At 29.5% G+C, this 17,285-nt stretch overlaps 2 protein-coding genes across 2 annotated transcripts; one reads left to right on the forward strand and one right to left on the reverse strand.

Moving 5' to 3' along the window:
* Positions 1 to 1,363: 1,363 nt before the first annotated feature.
* On the forward strand, positions 1,364 to 3,112 carry LOC113552861 (12 kDa FK506-binding protein). Its single transcript, XM_026955850.1, has 4 exons — positions 1,364 to 1,535; positions 1,787 to 1,834; positions 2,415 to 2,527; positions 2,670 to 3,112. Exons 1-4 carry the CDS (start codon positions 1,499 to 1,501, stop codon positions 2,796 to 2,798), a joined length of 327 nt encoding a protein of 108 aa, XP_026811651.1. The 5' UTR covers positions 1,364 to 1,498; the 3' UTR covers positions 2,799 to 3,112.
* Positions 3,113 to 6,701: 3,589 nt separating this feature from the next.
* LOC113551526 (centrosomal protein of 104 kDa) lies at positions 6,702 to 17,253 on the reverse strand. Its single transcript, XM_026953809.1, is given in 18 exon segments — positions 6,702 to 7,145; positions 7,788 to 7,889; positions 7,978 to 8,120; positions 9,169 to 9,365; positions 9,867 to 10,080; positions 10,157 to 10,288; positions 11,167 to 11,304; positions 11,479 to 11,711; positions 11,885 to 12,014; positions 12,127 to 12,255; positions 12,337 to 12,578; positions 13,102 to 13,313; positions 13,376 to 13,544; positions 13,609 to 13,835; positions 14,121 to 14,234; positions 14,237 to 14,284; positions 15,571 to 15,641; positions 16,791 to 17,253. Coding segments are annotated over 17 exon segments (2,610 nt in total). The 5' UTR covers positions 15,614 to 15,641; positions 16,791 to 17,253; the 3' UTR covers positions 6,702 to 7,008.
* Between the last annotated feature and the right edge of the window lie 32 nt (positions 17,254 to 17,285).

Here is a 17,285-nt window from a genome sequence, read left to right on the forward strand (position 1 = left end):
ATTTTTCGCTATTCCGAATTTGGGACTTGTATAATTAACTGCAATATTTTTTTTTTCAATAACAATTCTACCACATCATCTTGGTATTAAAATATTTAAGTAAGTAAAAAAAGACTATAAAATATTAAATTAAAGAGTATATCCTTTTTTCCTTTGTAAAAAATATACAAAAGCTTAAAATGTCTAATTCCCTATCCCAGATACACAAGTCCGGATTAAAGATGGCTAAGGGGGGCACGACGGGAACGTCCTCGAGGCCCACATGTGTAAAGGGCTTATAGTCTTCTTGGCTTAAAATTACATTAGTACTTTTGTACTTTTTATAGGACCTACAAAAATATTTTTATTGACGACGTTGTGGCCGGTCACCTGTCTATACCATCATTGGCTTGGTAAGTAGGGGCAGGGGCACATGGCCAGGTTTGTGTGTATAGGGAATAGGGATATATTTTTTATCGCTGTATTTAAAATAGAATTATTGGGAAAATTTATTTAAATTACAATCATGGTCGTAGATATTCAAAATTCAGATATCTACCAACTACAACTATCTATACTGTCTACATTGTATTACATTATTTTTATCGTATTCTACGGCTTGTTGTGTACTAACTAAATTACATTAATATTGTTTTAAGAATATATCTTATTATCTAACAATTCCTTAACTGTGCTATTTGTATTGCAGGTCTACAGAGAGAGCATTTTCAAAGTTGGCCAGAATTAAAAATAAAAATAGATCTATAGAAAATACAAGATAATTTGTCATTATAAATGATTTTATTTATAAAAATTGTTGTTCTACAAAATGTAACCTTAATAAGACTTGAGAAGCATTTGTTACACAAAAAGCAAGTAAAAAAGCTAATATTAACTTCATGTTATTTGTAGATACCTATTTGTATTATAATAAAAATAATATGTTTTTATCCTTGTTATCATACTTCAACCATGTATTAGTCCGTGGGTCCCTGATGGTCTGGGCTTGCAGATACATAGAATCTTATATCTAGTGTAATTAGGTATGATTGCATGAACGTCATACGGACTAAGGTATAAGATATAAAGATATATCATAACATTTAAAAACACCTACCCTAGAAACTATTATTTATTTTTAATTTATTACTACGTATAGTTGTATAATAAAATTATTATACATTATTATTTATAGAATATGCCGTATGCTTGATGGCGGGTTGTTGATAAATTTCAGATAGCAGTGTGTACAATTCCGTTCAGACATGATGGCGACACTGTAATTTACATTGAATCTGCAATCTTTTTACTACTGTCGGAAACTCGGTAACTGGTTAATGGTTATGGGTATTATACTTGGGCACTACGTCTACATGGCTAATTTAATGGCTTTTGTACCTCTCTACTCCTCTCACCAATAACCCAATCACTTCTTTGTTGTCGCGGTTAACGCGTGTACACTAAAAATTTACTGCATTATTCGAAAACCGAAAATCGCAAACACTAATCTAAACAAACAATGGGCGTCGACGTTACATTCCTTGCCGAAGGAGACGGTAAGTTAAATACTATACTACTGCGCTGTGATCGCGTCGATTGTTCGGCTGACGGCTGATGCCGAGAGTAACCGGCCGGCGTCCGCGTCTCACGCGTACTTCAAAATTTTTTATTTTTTAGTGTAAGACAGCAAGAAATTCTATTGATTAACTCATATTACATTAGGCAGATGAGTGCGACTTCGTGTCAACCTTATCCAACAATCGAACAGCTTTTTTACTGATATGCTTATTTTGTGTTTGTTTCACAGGTGCCACATTCCCAAAACGAGGCCAGACCGTCACCGTGCACTACACAGGTAACGTAAAATCGAATTCGTTTAAAGGATATGCCGCTCAAATTAACCTGAAAAAATCTATGCAATTTCCCCCTTTTTGCTGTCAGTCTCGCTTAAACATTGGTTGTTAACCTAAATTTATTAAACTGTTTTAGTGTCACTAACAGGGGCGTATTTAATGGAGAGGCACATGGGGCCCGTGCCTCCCCCATTCACCGTATTTTATACTTATTTTTATTATATGAGAAATTGTACAACTCTACGTCCCATGTACGCAAATTTGAATTTTTTTTTATACCCCCCCCCCTTAAGACATTTCTAAGTACGCCTCTGGTCACTAATTTCCTTTATGTTTTTTTATCCCCTGAAGTTAATAAAATGTATTATGCATACTGAAAGAAAAATTAGATATTGCTTTATGATAAACTAGATAACCTATTCTAGACATTTGTAAAATTGTTCTCCGAATGACTAGAAGGGGGGAAGGAATACTACACTTGAAAGTAGGATTTATTTAATCTTTCATAGGTTTAAAATTATTTATTAAAACATAATTACCTTTTATTTTCTTCTTAATCTGATGTCAAAATTATTTACCTAGGTACATTGACTGATGGCAAGAAATTTGATTCGTCACGAGACCGTAATAAGCCTTTCAAGTTCAAGATTGGAAAGGGAGAAGTGATCAAAGGTTGGGATGAAGGTGTTGCCCAAGTAAGATATTATTAAATTAATAATTTTGTATTATAATAAATATTTATAAAAATAAAGTCAAATAATCTAGTTATTGAACTATAAAATAATATAATTTAATTACATTTTTTTACTCACTCCGTTAATTGTTTAATTTTTCTAGATGAGTATTGGTTCCCGTGCTAAACTGACATGTTCACCAGATTATGCCTATGGAGCTCTTGGACATCCTGGTGTCATTCCACCAAATGCTACTTTGATTTTTGATGTGGAACTCATCAAATGCGAATAAAAATGTACACAACACATGCTATTATTACTTCTTATATACTTAAATAAACAATGCACCTTCAAGACTGACCAATATGTTTTTCCCGTCAAACAACTTAATTGCTAAATACTATCATGAATTAGTTTTAGAAAAATATTATCTTTACAGATTTACTATAGTTACTGAATTGCCAAAATTATCTATAAGTGATTTCTAATTATTAATATAAATAATCTACTACTTAATAGAATTATATTACAATGCGATAAATATGTATCTTTTTTTTCTTTTAAATAAATTGAATAAAATTATAATAGGAAACAACGAACAATAAACAAAATGTCTAATTATTATGTAATGTTTTGTAATGTGTATTATCCATAACTCATGAAATCAAACCACTATTTAATGAGAGAGACTACTTGGATATTATCAAACAACTATTTTAGTTGTAGGTTATTCTTTCTATTAATCCCAGTGTACATAATTGGTGAGGATTTTTCAAAAAATTGTTAGATGAAATATAGCGTCTTGGTTTATTTTCATAATAATATTATAAAAAATGTTTATTTGTGATTTTGTGTATTAAAGTTGATAGTAAACATTATTCAACTTGATGCCAGTTATAATAATGTATACTAAATAGAAAATTTACAAACTGAAACACTCATGAAATGTGTATACCTAATATTTACTATATTTATTTTATATATTTTGAACTAGATATATAACTTAGAAACAAAGAATAATAATGATAGTAATTGAAGTACATGTATAATTGTTGCATAGGTATTTACATTTACAGAGATTTGATTTTATTAAGCATTATTTATAATATAATACCTTGATAGCTCGGTTGTATTATTTTATAAATATTTAATACTTTTCTGATTAGGAAATGTTAAATTCTATTTTCACCATTTCGGCACTGATTCAGTATTAAATAAAGATTTTGTAATTTATATTAAGTAAATTATACATAGTAACCGAAACATTTACCGTAACCTTAGTTTAACAAATTACATTTAAACATCATAATACAACAAATTGAAGAATGTATTTATTTTATGCTATTGGTCTGTACATTTCAGAAAAATTGGCAATATTTTTTATACAGAAAGAAATATTACTGTGATATGTGATAGTAACATTTAAACTATTAACGGAGCTAGGATTTTGGATGTAATAAAATGACTAATGAGTAAATTCATAAGCGTGGACGAAATTTTTTTCTCGGGAGGTAGAAATAATCTGATCATTATGATCATTTTTTAATTGATAACATTTATTACTAAGAATTTAATTCTTATTATATCAAGTTGATAAAATTAAAATTGAATATTCGTCGACTATAATAAACAAGATGAGATGTGGTGTTACAGAAGGATGCCTAAAATAAGTTGGATGGATATGGTGACTAACGAGGAAGTATTGGAAAGAATGGCTGAGAAAAGAACTTTATGAAATGTTATCAAGAAAAGAAGAAATGAATGGATTGGACATGTAATGAGGCATGGTGGGTTGCTGGGATTAATTGTAGAAGGGTGCTGTTTTGAGTGAACCTTTATTTTGGCATAAAGAGAAATTGATACTTTAATGAGCGTATTAAATTTAATTTCGATTTGACTTAATTCATAGCACATACTCAATAATAATGATAATGTTATCAGAAAGAAAATAATACAGAAAAATACATATTTTATTGATTGGGCACCTTCATTATTTTTCCATATGACCGTGCGTGCGGTCGATGTGCCTGGAAAGCTTCCTAATTACAACAAAAATATATCATTAATATTGATTGCAATTTAAATTCATCGCTATACACCATACATGTAGTATGTTAACTATAATAGAAACTAGAAAGTATTATAATATACATTACACTTATAAACTATAATATTCAATATTCATGTTTATATTTAAGTCAAACTGTTATGAATTTAATATTGAAATTTATTACGCTTATAGTGGACTTTGCACCGTGTATTCATTTGTTATTTCTTTTGTTTTTTGTTGTTTGCAAGAAAAATAAATTGTTGTTATTATTAAAAAAAACCTTAAAATATAGAAATATTTGAAATCTCGAAAAATGCACTGAAACCCATTTTAAATACATTAAAATTGTACTTAATTTAACTTACCTAATTTATTTTCAATTTTTTTAGTTTTCTTACTAAATTTAAATATGACGTGCTCACAGAACATGTAAAATACTTAAAAGACGAAAATTAAATAAAAATTAATAAAATGCGAGTTGTTTACAGAACATGTATTTCTTGAACTTGCAGAATTTGGCATTTAATTATACGGTAATGAATTATAACATTTTGAAATTCTCTTCGACTTATATTTTAAATCCATTTTTGATTGGCACTTTGTCGACGCGTTTGCCGCGGTCGAAATATCAACAGACGACTTTTTAGAAATGCATCTTTTACAAATGCAACATTGTTTATATAGATCGTTCAGGCCGTTGGGTACCCAGTAAGTTTTAATTCGTGCTAATAAGTAGCAAATCTATATCGTTAGGTATTGTTAATTGTTATGGTTCTTCGGTAAGTTGAGTGTCCGTGTGTGTTACGGCTGTGATTAATATTGTGTATTTTTATTTTATGTTTACACAATGACTCCAAAACCAAAATCGGAGGTAATGCGAGAATCGCGGAAACGTAAGCGTGATAATAACGAATTCATTAACTTTCTTCGTGATACACCTTTCAGTTCAAATACAACAGACTCTGAACAGTTTGAAGCGTTTATACGATCCCGTGCTACAAATGCATCGTCGCTAGCAAGTAATGCCGAAAGGTGTAAAAAATATCGCGAAGTCGACAAAGTACGAAAGTGCGAATCAAACAAACCACGAATGCGCGATGCTTGCAGTTTTACAAACAAACTCGAAATCATTCCTATAGCCGAACTGCCGCTACAAGCATAGGCGGACATTTAGTTGAATATTTAGGGGGGCTATAATAATCCAATGTAAAGTGACTCTGCCACCCCTTTCTGTACACAAGTATAACATATTACATTCGATTTTTGGGAGGTCTATCGAAATACTTGGAGGCTAAGCCCCCTAAGTCCCCCCCCCGATGTCCGCCTATGGCAACAAGTAATTATTGACGAACCTCTTGCCGCCAACAACGGATTCGATTGTCGTTCAAACCAAAACAAATTCAGTGTTTCCTGTACTATTTGTGTTCGTCTTTGGTTAGAGCGTGACATGATGAAGCACGTTCCCCGGAACACCGTGGATTTGGTGCGCTAGACATTTTAGGATACGAACCCCGATGTGCGTATGAAATACGTGTTATAATAAGTCACTACTTGTTAACAAAGTTTCCCGTTTGGCTACGATTAACGGGTTTCGCTATCCTCAATTTCCGTTCGATTTACCGTATCTTGTTAATTTTTACACGTGACAAAAAAAAAATACCTAGTTCCTAATAAAAATTAATATTCATGAATTAGTCAGTAGCCACGAGACATATACATGTCCGATGATCTGCATGCAATGGAGGTACTTGTTTTTTAAAGTTAACTGTGAGTATTATAATGGACCTTGTCGAGTTCCTAACTCATACCGATTTTTTTTGCCCACGCTACGACCGTTATGTCCCCAATTCAATACCAAAATTAATACTGAAAAATAATTAATATGTATGAAACTTTCATATAGTTATAAAATTAATTTTCAATTTTAAAAAATATTCTAATACCTATACGTTTAAAAAGAAATAAGATGTGATAGACGTTTAGGATTTTTATTTTTATTTTGCTTATGAAAAATGTGTGGAGTAAAAATACGAATAAATCATTGAATTTGATTTTTAATATAAGTAATATACAATATAAAGACAAAACATTGTATGACGCATAACACATTAAGCACATGTAACAAATATTACACTGTATATATGTATCAACATTAATAATTTAATAAATTTGTAAAATACAAAAATAAATCCGCTATAACATTTAGTTATGCAATTTACTCAATAATAAAAACTAAATGCTTGAATAATAATCAGTCATTTTCTAAAATTAACTTATTGATATTATTAATATTATTATTGGCAAAGATTGTGAAGACGGTTAAATTATAATTTTTGGCAATTAAATAATTGAACATTTATTTAATAAAATTGATGTGATATTATGTCTGCTCTATATAAAGCGACTCATAAATACGCATATAGGTATTCATTTAAATAAGTTCGTTTCTAATTTAGTGACGTTTAAGGTAATTTTTTCGTGGATGAATTTCACACGCTGATGGACCGACTAAATGTTTATTCCAATCTTGATTATCGCTTCCAATTTCTTCCAAACACAATGGGCAGATATTACTGACAGAATTTCTTTCTAAAAGCAAATATTTAACATTTATTAACAATTAATCATTATCTATTGTAAATTTTTACCATACGAATGAATGAATGAAATGTTGGTAATACAAAAAGTTCATTAGAAGTTAACATGCAAAACTTGTTATGCATAATAACTAAATTAATCTGGACAGTAATACTGTAGTGTATAGTCACCGAAATGTTTTAAATTATTAAAAGTTTTAAATAAAAATCGTTAAAAATATTTTACCTAGGTACTAAGGTTAGTAAGTATAAATGTATAAATTATAATGGATATATATAGTTAATTAAAATTACAGTTCCACATACAATAATTTAAATATGAATAACTATTTCAATATTTGGTTAAAATAGGTAGGTTAGGGACCTACCTATCATTTATTTTACTGAGAAAATAATAGGGATTATATGTTTAACATTAGAAAGTCGATGTAAAGTAAAATCAAAATAAGTATTTATAACATGAAGAACTATGAACTACTATCATGTATAACAATAGTGAACAATGATATAGGTACTTTTCGCAGTTTGTTTAAGTAAATAAATCGCTATACTTATAAGATAAACTTTCAACTTAAATTCATAAATGGCATAGGTTTGTACCTTATTCATAATTACTCTTATATTTTATACTAACTTTTACACGTTGATCCTGAAGTGTGGTGCTCTAGAAATTCGATTTCGACCACTTCTAAACACCGATCGCATGCTGTATACTTGTCTTTGAAATCACAGTCTTCTAAAAAAGGACGATTATTGAGACGCTTTAGGTTTACTTTTCTAATAAATAAATTTATTGTAAGAAAAGATAGTCAAGTAATAAGTACTCAAGAGGTGATGTCGAAGTGCTATAATCTCAATAACTTCAGAACAGTTTTCACAGCGCATCAACAATGGACAATATTTCCAATAATGTATGTTCAATTCTTCTTCGGAAAATGTAGATTCTTCTTTGCAAAATGTACAACGGCTGTAACGGTGAATAAAATATGATAATAAATTTTAATCGTTGTATAGTAATTTAGTAAGGGGTTTTTACCTGTACGTAGCGGTTCCCAGGGTTAGATTGTTATCAAAGAAGACGCGTCCGTAGAAGAAAATAAAAATAAAATAAAAGTTATATTGCTATACAAAGGCAAATCTTGAATTTTTTAAGGGGGAGGGGGACTCAACATTTATCATATTATATAATTTTGTAAACACAATATTTGATATTTGATGTTAGGCCTTACAATTAATATAATATAAAAGCCAAGAAGGTGAGCCTCGCCTACTTAAATCTGCCATTGTTGCTATAATTTATTTTTAATTTGTCTATACATCAAATGTATGTGATAATGACAAACCAATTCTTTTATAATGGTATAACTTAGTGTTTATTTCGCTATCAAAAAGAAAGTTAAATTAAATAATTTAAATTTGTTTGTTTTATTGTTATCATTATTTGTATGGGAATCGTTTAAATTGTTCACAAAATCAGATGAACCATGTACCCAAAAAAGTTTGAAATCGCTAGTAGGTACTATAAATAGTATATATTGTATTTTTTTTTTTTACAGTAAATAAATAAAAAGGAATTGTAGGTACTTATGGCTGTTATATTGTGTTTATACTTAATTCATTTATTATACATTATTATTATTATCATTTTTAAAAAAATATTCTAAGAATAGTGTCATTCATGCACGGCTATATAGTTATATTATATATTATATATGTATAATGTATAGAATAGTGTGTGTATTTCAAGTGACAAGTGAACCGTAAATCATAATGGTGCTAATAAGCTATTTTTTTTTTTATGTCATCAGAATAATCCTAAAAATTTTCCAAGTAAATCATTTGCAGCGATTACGAAAAATGAATAAATACAATTTTCGAACAGAAACAAAAAAAAGAAAATTTTCAATCATCATTAATATTTTGAGGTAAATTACCTATACACTATTCACTAATATTTTATTTTTATTTTTCATTTTTTTTAGATTTTTATATAAAATAACTAATTTAATACATACTTTAATTTCAACGCATTGGTATTGTTTTGGCCATTCTCGTAAACATCAGCCACGCTAGCTGATGTACTGGAACTTAATTTGTTCTGAATTTTGGTGTTATGGGTACTTTCATTATTATGATAAGTCGACGTATTTTCACTAGTTGACCGCACTAGCTTGCATTGTGTTTGACCAACTGTGTCTATTTCTCCTAGTCTCTAAAAATGTATATACATTTAATATTTATATACATAGGTACGAATTTAATTATGGTGTTTTAAAGTGTATTTTTTAATTATTTCCTATTTATGGAACATTAACCTAACCGGACCTCGGGACAGTAACAGTTAACAATAAAGCTCTATAAGTTTCAAGCGCCCTTCACTTTTAAAGGGTATAAATTGTATTATTTGTACTTTAAGCGTACAAAGCGATAGGTATTTAATATAACCGTAGGGCTAATTTTTTTTACTCTTACAAAAACCTTGTTAATGTTCGGCAAACCATCAACCGAGTTCCCTTTATCATCATTTATAAAATGACGATAATGACGCTAGCGTTCAAATGGAATATGGTTTATTTTAAAAAATAAATATAGGTACATGTTATATTATTAAAATATTTTAAATCTATCTACAATAAGTAGCAGTAACTGCCATAACAGTTTATCAAACCTTTGAAAATGGTGAATGGTTATAATGTACAGTACACATACTCACTTCTTGATCGATACGTTCAAATTCTTGCATTAGTTGTCTATACATGATGTTCCGCCTGGTGATCTCGTCGTCTGGTGGCAATTGTTTTCTAACAAACCTAGGGTTGACCTTGTAAACGTGCACTAAAATTCGTTCGGCAGCTTTACGTACGGCTTCAGTTGGATGGTGAATGGCCGACATACCAAATTCGCATAAAATACGACAGGTCATTCCGCTAAAAGAAATGTAGGCATACAAATTAGCGAGATCAAATGCAATTATTCATTTATTATCAAAAGCTTGATGCAAACCTATTTTTGTCGGACGATACGCCTTGGCTGACGATTAGTTGTTCGACCATTTCCAAACGGCTGAGTATCAGTCTAGGATGTATGTTTCCGGTTAGTAAACGTGTCAAATGAGTTGGTATGATATTTAGTTTTCTAGAATTAAAAAATAATTACATAAAGCGTATATAATATCGTATACATGCAGTGCTGTGAAATATTTAAGTAAAAGTATTAAAATACTTTTTTAAATATTGAATAACTTTTTAAATACTTTTAGCATGAAGTATTTTCAATACTATTTTTTTAGATTCTGAACGGAGTGATGAATGTATTGATTTTACAGTGATGTTTGATTTTTTTGATTTTTATTTTTTATCCATAAAAATTTGTAATTTATACCTAAAGTTAAAAAACCTAATACAAGGTCATCCATAAGTTTTTCTTCAAATAAGTGTAAAAAAAATTCCAGCGTCAATACAGAAAAAATTTTATAAGGATATGAAATTTAATTTTTTACAAAATCGCGTAGAATAGCAATTTATTACAATTTAAATATAGATAATAATTAATAATATAATAATATAATAATATATCCTACTAATTATCATTCACTGAAAAATCATCTCCGTTCAGAATCGTTTTTCGCATACAATGATACTTTTCATTGCATTCAAATTTAACACATACATTCTAGTGACCAGTCACCTACTCTCCATCTCTACTATACAGCAGTGCGATACCCACTTGCCCACTTTTTTGTATTAAATACTTTTGGTTATTTTTTCATCCATTTTATTTTTATTCGAAATATTTGGTTGGGAAAATATAATTGCCTGTTAGTTGCTACAATAATTGAATAATAGTTTTATTTAGTATTCTGTGTAATGTTTTAGCCAAAGATAACTATGACATTGCTTTAAACAAACAAATAGATCAATACTTGGGAACATCGCCGACCAAAGATATAAACACTTTATTTCATTATATATGTATAAATATATATATATATAATGAAAAACAATATATCTTACCTTATATCGGGAACTTCAGCTACACTTAATATTGTATGCGTCGCTATATTATGAATACGCGGTGTTGTGTCTCCGGCTTTTGCCAAAAGTTCCGGAAGTAGTGTTTCAAGACTTCGCGAAGCTTCGCCTGTCGAAACTCTGCACATACAAAGTAATCATACAATATGCTATAATATTACGGTTTATCTTCAATAAATTATAATATATTATCATTATGTATATGGCTAAAAACGATATTAGTGTTATAACAAATCTTAAAATAAAGTATATAAATAATGTTAACCAAATTTGGACGTGATAACGAAAACTTACCTCCCTGGGATGAATTCTGAGAACAGGAATCTTATGATTTCTGCAGACAAATTGTAGACGGCAAAAACTTTGTCCCTGAGCGTTCGGTGTAACAACTGTACGGCCGCTCGGGTCATTTTGTTCGGCGAATGTCGAACATCTACTTCGTCGAACATAAAACTCTTCATTGAACTTTCCATTAATTTCAACCCTTCCACTTTGTCTGAATATTGTTTCGAAAAAAAATGTTTCACCTGAAATTGTCCAATTGATCTTATATTACACGCATATCATCGCAGGTCAGAACATCAGATCATATCGTATAGTATATATTATATATAATAATATGATCAAATAATAGTTATATAAAATATTGTGTAGACTAGTAGTATATTATTATAATTTATTATTATTTGCATTCACATACCATCGTAAGTCCAAACACTGCGATTGGAATAGAAGCCTGTTTCTTATCCCTGTCGCTTAACTTTGACGTTCCAACACCGCTGGCTAACGTCGATGACGATGAAGAGTCCGGATTATTTTGCGTTTGGCAACTGGAAAATAAAAACCCCGTACATATAGGTACGAATAATAATTAATAAACTTAACATTTATAATTAAATGTGTGTTATACATGTAATTCGTGTATAAACAGAAAACACGTACAATCTTTGAGCTGGAATAGCTTGTTCATCGTACGCTTCATAGCTGCTTTTGCTGGATTTTGAACGGATTGGCTTAGGTCTTTTTAACGAAATTGCTTTCGTAACGACCGTATGCTGTAGCTTTGGCGATCTAAAAATAAAAAAATAAAACTATCAACTATTGTACAAATTTTTTCTATTGAGGTTTATTGAATGGACTGTTTTTTCGCACCTTTCCCTAGAGTTATTTTCAGGATAATGAAGTGGCGATACTGGACTATGGTAAACGTCTGGTTCGTCAGCCACTTCGGTTTCAATTTTTTCTGTTAAGATTTCTTGTTGACACGGCTTGACCGGAACTTGTTTTGGTGAAACGATTGGAGACAGTGAAGCCACGTACTTAATGGGTTCATCAACGGATCCTGGAGTCTTGTCGACGAGATCTTCAGGTTCCTCGTCATTAATTTCTAGTGGCTATCAAAAACATACATTTAGAGTGAGGATATAATAATAATATTATTTTTAATTTAAACGATAGTCGATAATTACAATTTGTTTTAACTCAATATTATTAAAATGTGTTAAGTAATACTCGTCGTATGTGTTATAAACTATATAGGTAGTATCTATATTATTTATTAGTATATTTATTTATATTGGTACGATAGTTCGCCCTCGAAAGACGATAAAAACCATGAAAAAAAGTATGATACTACACCGATTATCGCTTAAATTGAAAGTATATAGCTATCGATTATAGTATATAATACATATTATAGTAATATAGTATTATGATGAGATTAAAATATATATTTATGTTTGATTTTAAACTCGATTAATTTATTATAATTAAATATTTTGATTCCTATAGTATTACAATATTAAATTAAGGGTTAAATTTATATATTAAAGGTTATATTAGTCTGTTGTCTATTGATGTATACGTTTTACTTCATATTAGTTGCAATAATATTTTATTGCTCCCTACTTGACTCACCCCATTTTTTTCCAAAAGGTCATCTACCCGATTTTCAATCATCACCTGTGCACGATACTCTTCCATTTGTGTTTTTTTCTTCTTTGCTTTACCGTAGTCTTCATTTTGTATGGCCTGGGTTTTTGACAATTCTAATTTTCCTAGTTTTTCTCCGGCAGACCTTAATTCTGTCATTGCTCCTTTTAATTTTCTCGCATACTCAAATCTTTCATCTGTACAAATGGCCATATTTTATTTTATTTTTAATTCGTGTCATTTATTTTAAAAACATTACCTTGGACAGCTATAATCTTTCTATTTTCTAGCATTCGAATAATTTGTGCAATGTGTTTATCAACATACATCTCAAAAGCCAAGTCATCACATATTGAACTGTGATGGGTGAAACTTCCTTGATCTGTATGTTGCTTTTCACCGGTCACTTGTATACCTATCAAGCTCACCTAAATAAAAAAAAAACATATATAATAAAATATATTTAAAAATTAGTATTTGTAAAAGACAAACCTGATTGTAACGATTAAAAGAATTTTTATGGTTTTCGTACAAAATCAACTTGACATAACTGGTCGCACTAGCCAACGGTAGTGTAATAGTTTTAAGTTCTCTGCTTTTCACTGAACCGCCATCATTATCATTAAGTGTAATATAACCTAAATATTCGTAATTTTGAGTTGATAAATTATCTGTTTCCACGCATTCTTCTGGACCGATCCATATTTCAATTTTATTGGCTTTAAACAATATGAAAAATAGATAATAAATGTATAGACTTAGCATGCCTTTATAAAAAATAATAATATATGTACAATTTAAATATTTAAGTCTTATGTATTAGTCGTATTACATTCAAATATTTTTTACAATAATAGTTTAAATAAATTATTAGTAAATTGTATACTAACTAAATTGTATCTCAATATTAAACAGCTTATACAACATTTTCAAAACAATTTAATTTATTTTAATTTATTATCTTATTAATTTCGAATGAATTACCTCATACATATTATACTTACGAATTAAATATTGATGAGCAAGTATCTGAATTTGTTGGATCACAGTAGTTTCGTGGAGTTTAAGTATTAATTTCTGTGGATATTCACAGTTTTTGGAAGACCTCCACCCTTTACGGTCGGACCATGATTGTTAAGTTCAGAGCTTTGATAAATTACATCTTCGCCTAATTATATATTTTAAAAATATAATTTATAAATACGAATTAATAACTTATAAGCAAGCCAGATAGGCACTATTAAACATTAGTTTAGTATTAACTACTTTGTTTATAGTTGTTATATTGTTGTCAATTGTATGAAATCTTATGGTAACAATTAATAAAAATTGAATACAATATTTCAACTATTAACTATCTATTTATATTAACCATTAAACAATGTATACAGCATGTCTTAATATTATATACTATACATAACATCGATAGCCACATGGCAGTCGGCGATGGAGAGGCTGGTGACCTTAACCGAATTATTTTTCAGGGGTCGCTGGCTACTAAGTACGACATATCTTAAATAGACTTTATTTTAATACGGCTTGGGATAGAAAAATATAGTTTTTACAGTGGCATAAAAAACAAATTGTATCAAAATCGAACAATTAGAGCTATTTTTATAAGCGTAAATATTTACGACAAATCAATTATATAAAAATAGTGTGACCCATCACGCTCTGAAATGACTTGGGTCACCGGCAGCCACATGGCAGCTAATAACGTGTTAAAATATAATATATTTTAATGTTTTTAATGTTATTGCTTGTCAACACAATACCTTAAACGTGGTTCGCTTCTGATAAAGGCATCTTTTGTACCATTTTAAAACAATATAGATTTTTAAGTAGAAAATTCTAAACATGGATACATTTTAAGAGATTTTAGTTTGCAGAAATAAAATATAATGTAAGACATAATTGGTCATTAGTATGAGCAATTTATTTTATTAATAGGTAAAACATGTACTTAAATATTATTATTATATTAATAGGTATCACACTACCATCTACTATTTATACTATGTATTACATACTGCAGAAGTAAATATTGAATTGTTCATAAAATATAACACTTATGTATCTTGTAATTTATATACATCTCTATCTATTCCATATAGATTATACACCATATATTATTATATCAAATTAAATATAACTGGTACTTATACTAGTATTTTTTCATACTGTGTAGTAAACCACTATAGGTTAATCTAAAATATACAATAGTTTCTTAAGTGTATTGCGTGTTAACCCTACGGTTAAAAAACACGTGCCAAAGTTGTAATAGTAAGTGGAAACACAGCATTAGAACATTAAACTCTTTAAATCGCTTACAAGAATAACCAATAAATTATATATTAATATTATAAAAGTACAGTATAATCACCGACTATCGTGTCAAAATGTAAAAAATATTTAAATCACTTGTTATAATATTAGCTAGGCAACATAACTTACTCGTCTTGTAAACAACGATGAACTCCACTTTTCCAGCTGACATTGTTAACGTCGGATTGAAAGTAGTTAAACTGAAAAATATATTCCCCCGTTTAAAACATTAAATTAATATATTAAATTTCCCTTAACTTAAAATCAATTTAATTATAATTTGATTTATAACATTGTTTAAATTGTTGCTGTTATTTTGTAAAAATTACTCAACAAAGTATTTAATAATATTGTATTTAACAATTTATCTTTAAAGTTTTAAAATCAATATAATTTTCCCTACTGGTAATTAGTAGTCACTTATTAATAGCTACTAGTCCTAGGTTAGGTTAGGTACAAATCACAGTCTATTTGTACTCGTTTAAATTAAATAAATGAAATTATTTTGTTATGAATACTTATTTTGACTGAAATTGTTTGTATAGGTATAGGTATTACTTTAGAAAAAATATTACATCTACTATTCTAGTTTGCAAATTTAGTTTATTGTTATTATTATTATTTGCGTATCTGTGTATATTATTTATACAATCATATCTATTAAAAGTACGTTATATCTGCATAATATGTTGTCTCTATCTTACAAAAGTACATCATAACAAATTTGCGTTCAGCAGAACATATTTTGTGACGTTAGCTTTAATATTAAAGTAAATTTACCTTTTATCAAATTTAAACTTAAGAGTATTTATTGTTATCTAGAAAATGGCATAGGCATTTGCTTTTATTGATAATGTCGTTTTAAAGTGAGTTATAGCTATGTAAAATATTACAACTTTAAAATGATAATATCAATAAAAGCAGTCCTTCCAGTCCTTAGATAATATTCCTAGCTTTAAATTTGATAATAGGTAAGTTTACTCTAATATTAAAGCTAACATCACAAAATGGGTTCTGCTGAACGTAAACTTGCTATGATGTATGTTAGTAAAACAGAGAGAACACATGCGGGTATAACGTCCTGTAATGATTATGTTAAAAGTTGAACCACTTATTTTCTGAATCAATGTTTTTTTTTTTTTTTTTAATTATTGAAGCCTGAAAGTGAATATATAGTTTGTAGTCATTAAATTTATCCAATTAGACACACGAAAAGTAACATTTCCCTTGAGATTATAAAATTATTAAATAATATCTATAATATTAGAGTGTTCAAAAATAGTAAAACTGATAAAGTGATGAATATAAAGTGTACAAAACGTGTCCAATAATAGTATTTCATTACTAACCGGCGTTTCGTTTTACCTGCACGAACGAGCGATTTTCACTGTTGTTGCAGGCGGTGCCGAATTTTCTTCTGACGTATTTGAACCGTTCCGACCATTCGGAACTATTAAACATTACGTTGACGGAGTGTTTTTTTTCGTTTCCTTTTAACTTATCGTTTTTTTTTCTCTCTTTCACTCTGTCTCCGTATCACTCCCACTACCGCCTACTACGCGGCATACGCACACACATTTTTTTTTTATATATATATTACACCGATTCCCGACGATACGGGATAGAAATCAATCGATCGAGAGCCGCTGCAGCCGCGGTCGTCGTTGGCGGACGTCTGCACGCGACCTTATAACAATAAAGTTTTCGAACTTTAACGGCGGGTGGGCGGAGATCGGACGCCGCCGTATCGTAATTTGTATGGCGCGCGTCTCCGTCACCCCATTAAGCAGTACGATATATTATTACAATGAATATAATACGTTACCCCGACTTTTGTCTTTCCG

Source organism: Rhopalosiphum maidis, chromosome 2 (assembly GCF_003676215.2).
Source record: "Rhopalosiphum maidis isolate BTI-1 chromosome 2, ASM367621v3, whole genome shotgun sequence".
Taxonomy (NCBI): domain Eukaryota; kingdom Metazoa; phylum Arthropoda; class Insecta; order Hemiptera; family Aphididae; genus Rhopalosiphum; species Rhopalosiphum maidis.

What these genes read in the sequence shown, in the direction of transcription:
- LOC113552861 (XM_026955850.1), top strand. Translation starts at nt 1,499, where the DNA reads ATGGGCGTCGACGTTACATTCCTTGCCGAAGGAGACG. An exon ending in CGTCACCGTGCACTACACAG is followed by an intron (nt 1,835 to 2,414) that starts GTAACGTAAAAT and finishes TTATTTACCTAG; the next exon opens with GTACATTGACTGATGGCAAG. An exon ending in GGGATGAAGGTGTTGCCCAA is followed by an intron (nt 2,528 to 2,669) that starts GTAAGATATTAT and finishes TAATTTTTCTAG; the next exon opens with ATGAGTATTGGTTCCCGTGC.